At 46.7% G+C, this 6,189-nt stretch overlaps 1 protein-coding gene across 1 annotated transcript; it reads right to left on the minus strand.

Annotated features, from left to right (window-relative positions):
* Positions 1–559: 559 nt before the first annotated feature.
* LOC306918189 (kelch domain-containing protein 3-like) lies at positions 560–1,597 on the minus strand (the record flags this gene model as incomplete). Its single annotated transcript, XM_079531067.1, has 1 exon — positions 560–1,597. One exon carries the CDS (start codon positions 1,595–1,597, stop codon positions 560–562), a length of 1,038 nt encoding a protein of 345 aa, XP_079387193.1.
* Positions 1,598–6,189: the final 4,592 nt, after the last annotated feature.

Raw genomic sequence — 6,189 nt, forward strand, 5'->3', positions numbered from 1 at the left:
TTTTCAACGGTTTGTCGTACAGACGCGTGAGTCGCGTCACTTGATTTGATTGAAAGTCCTTGTCCATGATTGGAGCCACTTAGCACCGCCCCGTCTTCTTATTGGTCGATATGTCATAGTTTCTATCCTTTGCCATAACCTTTGAACAGTTTCTCGTAGAGTGTCATGAACATCCTTGTCCTTCATTAGAGTTACTTAGCTCTGCTCCCAGTTCTGATTGGTGGATATTTGGCCGTAACTCTCATCACTGTTCTGATTGGTGGATATTTGCCCGTAACGCTCATCACTGCTTGCATCTGTAATTGTATTTATTTGTCATATGTTCTGTTTTCATTTCTGTCAGGTGACACATTGTGTCTTTGTGTTTTTTTGTTTTGTTTTTTTGTTATTGTTTTCAGCTGCTGTTGCTAGTCATGGCTGGCAGTTCCTATTGGCTGTTGCTAGTCATGGCTGCCAGTTCCTATTGGCTGTTGCTAGTCATGGCTGCCAGTTCCTATTGGCTGTTGCTAGTCATGGCTGCCAGTTCCTATTGGCTGTTGCTAGTCATGGCTGCCAGTTCCTATTGGCTGTTGCTAGTCATGGCTGCCAGTTCCCACCTGATGTTGTGTGGGAGTTCAGACTGATCCAGACCGTACTGAATAACTGCTAGCTTACATAATGTCTTGAGGCTAGGACTGAAGTCTAAGACATACAGGTCACCTGGTCTGTTGTATGCTCCAAAGAGGATGATACGATCTCCCACCATGCAACAGGACATACTATACATCGGAGACGGGACTTTCCCCTTGGACACAACCTTCTTCCAGGAGAAGGTCTCTGGGTTGAATTTCCAAAGGTCATTGAAGGCCTGGTTATAGTTCCTGCCACCAAATATGTACAGCTCTCCATTGTAGGTAAAGGCTGAATGACCGTAGCGTCCTTCTGGAACAAGCTGTGTAGAAGGTGTGTTCATACAGTGGCTGGTCTCTGTGTCAAACACTCTGGTGTTGTAGGGTTGACTCCCACAGCCCCCAAATACAAACATCTTTGTACCGATGATGGTAGCAGAGTGACATGACTGATGAGCAGGAGGTGGAGTTCCTCTGGTGTTAATTGAAGTCCAGACCATTGTGGTGGTGTCCAACTTGTAGATGTCATTAGTGATGTCATTAGTGAGTCCAGTCTGGGTTACTCCTCCATGGATAAACATGACCTTCCCCAAAACACAGGCTGAGTGGTTCCTCCTCCTCTCTGGAATGGTCCCAGAAACCTGTGGTTTGAACCATGTGTGGGCGTCGACATCAAAAGCATAAATAACGTTACAGTAATTATAACCTGGGATACTCGTCCCTCCCCAGAGGTAGACAGTACATTCTATCAGCACAGCTGTGTGGCCTCGACGCCTGGAGGGACCCTCAAGGTGGCATATTCCTGTTCCAGAGGTCACTGGGGTCACCTTCCTCCAGAGTAAAGTCACTGTGTTGAAGACCTGCACATCAATCTGATCCTCGTTGTTCTCGTCAGAGTTCCTTCCAAAGTAGTACAGCTGGTGTCTCACCGCTACAGCAGCACCATCTTCCTTTGGTGATCCTTTCTGATGCAACGTCCAGGACAACATCTTTAACACCACAGTTAATGGTGACTTGAAGTAAACCTGTTGGTTTCCTGCTCTGTAGGAGAATGAAGAGCTCAAGGGCCAATGAAAAAGGAGAGCCAAAGAAGTTCGCTTCTAGATTCTAGAGCTCTTTGAATCTTGGCCGGAGGAGTCTTGAAGAATGTTGTTGATTGTTGGAGATTATTGGGTTTAATCTGGACTCTGGTTTAATCTGGACTCTGGTTTAATCTGGTCTCTCTCTGAGACTGCAGTGCTTTTTATCCTGCTGGCTAGAGTGATGTCACAGCGGTGATGTCACAGCGGTGATGTCACAGCGGTGAGGTCATAGCAGTGAAGTAGTGATAAGTCGTCTACGGTATGTCCATATATGGCCATCCCAGCAGGTCAGCCACGCCCAGTGTTGAGCGAGTTACTGTGGTGGGCATTTTTTATGATGTAAGAGCGCCTCTCACTTCACACGGGTGTGTTTATTTATGTAAGTATTGAACTCATTGGCGTACATACTTGTGGGAGGAGTCATTGTGACTCCTCCCACAAGTTGATGACATCAGGGCAGCCATCCATCCATCTTCAACCGCTTATCCGTAGTCGGGTCGCTGGGGCAACAGCTCCACCAGAGTGCTCCAGACTTCCCTCTCCAGAGCAACATTAGTGACTTCCTCCTGGGGGATTCCGAGACGTTCCAAGGCCAGTGAGTCGATGTGTTTCCTCCAACTGCGCCTTGGTCTGCCCCGGGGTCTCCTCCCAGTGGGACTTGCGTCGAGGACCTCCCTAGGGAGGCGCCCGAGAGGTAGCCTAACCAGATGCCCGAACCACCTCAGCTGACTCCTTTCCAGGCGAAGGAGCAGCGGTTCTACTCCGAGTCTCTCTCGTGTGACTGAACTTCTCACCCTATCTCTAAGGGAGATGCCAGCCACCCGTCGAAGAAAACTCATTTCGGCCACTTGTATTCGCGACCTTATTCTTTCGGTCATGACCAACACTTCATGACCATAGGTGAGAGTAGGAACGAAGATTGCTTGGTAGACGGAGAGCTTTGCCTTCTGGCTCAACTCTCTTTTCGTCAGAAAACAGTGCGGTACAGCGACTGCAATACCGCCCCTGCCGCTCCGATTCTCCGGCTGATCTCCTTCTCCGTCCTCCCCTCACTCGTGAACAAGACCCCGAGATACTTGAACTCCTTCACCTGGGGTAATGCCTCATTCCCTACCCGGACTGCACAATCCACCGGTTTCCTGCTGAGAACCATGGCCTCAGATTTGGATACGCTGATCCTCATCCCAGCCGCCGTACACTCGGCTGCGAACCGGTCCAGTGAGAGCTGAAGGTCTTGGACCGATGGTGCCATCAGGACCAAATCATCTGCAAAAAGCAGTGATGCAACCCTTAGGTCACCGAGCCGAATACCCTCTCCGCCATGACTTCGCCTCGAGATCCTGTCCATGAAAATCACAAACAGGATAGGTGACAATGCGCAGCCCTGGCGAAGGCCAACCCCCACCGGAAACGAATCTGACTTAGTCCCGAGCACACGGACACAGCTCTCGCTTTGGGTGTACAGAGATTGGATGGACCTCAATAAGGTCCCCCTCACCCCATACTCCTCCCACATGACATCCCGGGGGACCCGGTCATATGCCTTCTCCAAATCCACAAAACACATGTAGACCGGATATGCATACTCCCAGGCCTTCTCCAGGATTCCTGCAAGAGTATAGATCTGGTCAGTTGTTCCACGGCCAGGACGGAATCCACATTGCTCCTCCTGAATCTGAGGTTCGACTATCGGCCTTTCGAGCACCTTGGCGTAGACTTTCCCAGGGAGGCTGAGTAATGTGATACCTCTGTAATTGGCACACACCCTCTGATCCCACTTTTTAAAAATAGATGATTATATCTTGTTTCAATATTTATTTATGATATATTTTCTCTATTATTATGGTTATTTTTGCAGTCAGTTTGTATTGGGAGTGGGGAGGGGGGCGGGGCGGGGGTCGCGAGACACGGCCAAAGCATTTCCAGGGGTCCCCAGAGGGGATCCCCAGAGGGGGTCCCCAGCCAAAAACGTTGAGAACCCCTGTGCTAGAGGGAGAACACACACTTCTCTCTCCTATTTACTTCAGCTGTTAATTGTCTGTTAATAAATGTGATGGCATTAATGTTGAATTGTAATTATGTCTCTGTCTTTTTATAGTAAAAAACCCTTACCGTGAATCCTCACCAACTCCTTTTGCTCAAATCCAAACAATAAAGGCTTTTAACGGAAAGTTCCTCTGTATGCATTCTTTCCGATGCACTGCCATGGTGATGTTTTAATATCCTGTGAACCAGAGTCTTAAACCTAGAACTCTATATCTATTTAATACAGTGACTTATAAAATACCAAAATAATGTATTCAAATGTTGGACAAAACAATTTCAGCTTTCATCTGGGCAACTTTGACGATGGAAAGGGCCACTATATTTACACACTCACTCCAAAGGGCCACATTGCATATTACTGTCGTAGCAAAAATAGCAGAACTACAAGCTCAAAACACGTCGCACTACGACGCATTTTGAGCTTCTAGATCAGCTGTTTTTGCTATTTGAATTGAAATCTATTTTTTTTGCTACTTTTTTTAATTGGAATCCTGAAAAGTAACATTTTTTTAGTTATGTTATGTTAGTTATGTTAACTTTATGAAGGCAATAACATTTTAATACTAGTAATTGCCGGTAGCTGAAATCAATAATATATCAGTATTCTGATATGAATTAACCTGCAGGTCGCATTAAGTGATGGTGGGGGCCGCATGTGGCCCGCGGGCCGCCAGTTGCCCATGTATGATCTGGGCTGTCAAGAACTCGATGACACGTAGAGGGCAGTTCTGCACGTATAGCTGGCCTTGTGTTGCTTTTAATTTATTAATGGGTAGCATTATATAAAGCTTCCTAAGCCTATAAAAGCCCTTCATAAAATCCATGCCTGATGTAACTCTTCCAACCTTGAATGATGTATAATGGATGACAATTCCATCATTTCTGGCGGCTTTGGGCTGACACCAATTTGACTTCACATCTTTCACTGCGGCTCGTTTCTCAAATTTGTATCTGGAGGGCTCATTTGCTACTTCTTAATGATCTCTGCGTTAAATATACACCACTCATTTGTATTCTACATCTTTCCCTCAGCCTCCAGCTTCGTTCTCTGGTTGACGAGGTGGTTTCACTCCCCACGTGGGAGGATCTTTGTATTATCCTAATTTTGGGTGGCCTGTTTTAAGGCCTATTCATAGTCTGGATTTTCGGTGGTGAGGTGACCACCGCTCCGGTGGTGAGCTGACCACCGGAGCTGAAATAACGTTGAGCGGTGGTGAGTAAAAACAGAGAGAAGGGCTGGAGCGGTGGCGGTGGTTTGCTCTTCACCGCGGCTCGTGACGTCATGTTGTAGTTCGGTGGTCACCTCACCACCGAAAGTCCAGACTATGTATGAGCCTTTAGTTGCCTGCGACGGAATGATCATGGGAAGAAGCAGTATAGTCACGGTAAACTCTGTACATCCTTATGTGCCCATGTAAGCTTTATTCAGTGTAAGCTCCTAAATAGGGTTGCTTTTTACAAAAGCATCATGTTCTGTAGCTAATTTATAGGTACAAGGGACACCTGTGATATAGGTGTGGCTTACTTATCACTGGTAGATCATACCATGTTTTTTCTTGTCTAAAATTAGCCAAGTTCTGGTCTCGTTTCTTTAAAATGTGAAGCCCACACATATTATATTAGATTCCCTTGATGGACATTTGTTTTGGGGTACCACCGATGAAGTCAATTCAGAAGTGGGGGGGGGGTCCAACAATAAGTGTGCGCATTGGATGTAGTGCAACGGAGTGTATTTTCCAGGCCAGATTATTCAATTTCTGCAACATAGTTCTGTAATACTGTACACACATGCTCTCCTGTTCGAGAGCAAGATGAAAACACCCTGCGCTCAATACAATTATACATTTATTTTCTTGTGACCACCACACTCTGGCTTCTGGTGCGGTGACCAGACAGTGGCCTTGTGGTTAGAGTGTCCGCCCTGAAACTGGGAGGTCGGGGGTTCGATCCCCGGCCGGGTCATACCAAAGACTGTAAAAATGGGACCCAATGCCTCCCTTCTTGGCACTCAGCATCAAAGGGTTGGATTGGGCGTCAAATCTACTAATCAAATGATTCCCGAGCGCGGCACGGCTGCAGCTCACCGCTCCTTGGCTGCGGCTTCACCGCTCCAAGAGATGGGTCAAATGCGGAGAACAAATTTCACTGCGGTAACGTGTGTGACAAATCGTATGACTTTGACCTTTGACTTTGTGTATATCCACTCAAAATAACATCATATATCAAAATAAGGCTAAGGATATCGCACACAGTGGAAATAAGAGGCCATTTCAATTCTATTTATTTTCTACATGGCAGAGACGGACATTTGGGCTATTTGAGGCTGGATAACCCAGACGTCTCTCTCTCCACTCTCTATCCATTACCCTTATTTTCTGCACTCAATACAAGGCACTCAATCTAATGACCTTCCAGAAAACTGCCCTTATTTATTGAAGCCCAGATAACAGATG

This window comes from Electrona antarctica (genome assembly GCF_951216825.1).
Source record: "Electrona antarctica genome assembly, contig: scaffold_80, whole genome shotgun sequence".
NCBI classification, from domain to species: domain Eukaryota; kingdom Metazoa; phylum Chordata; class Actinopteri; order Myctophiformes; family Myctophidae; genus Electrona; species Electrona antarctica.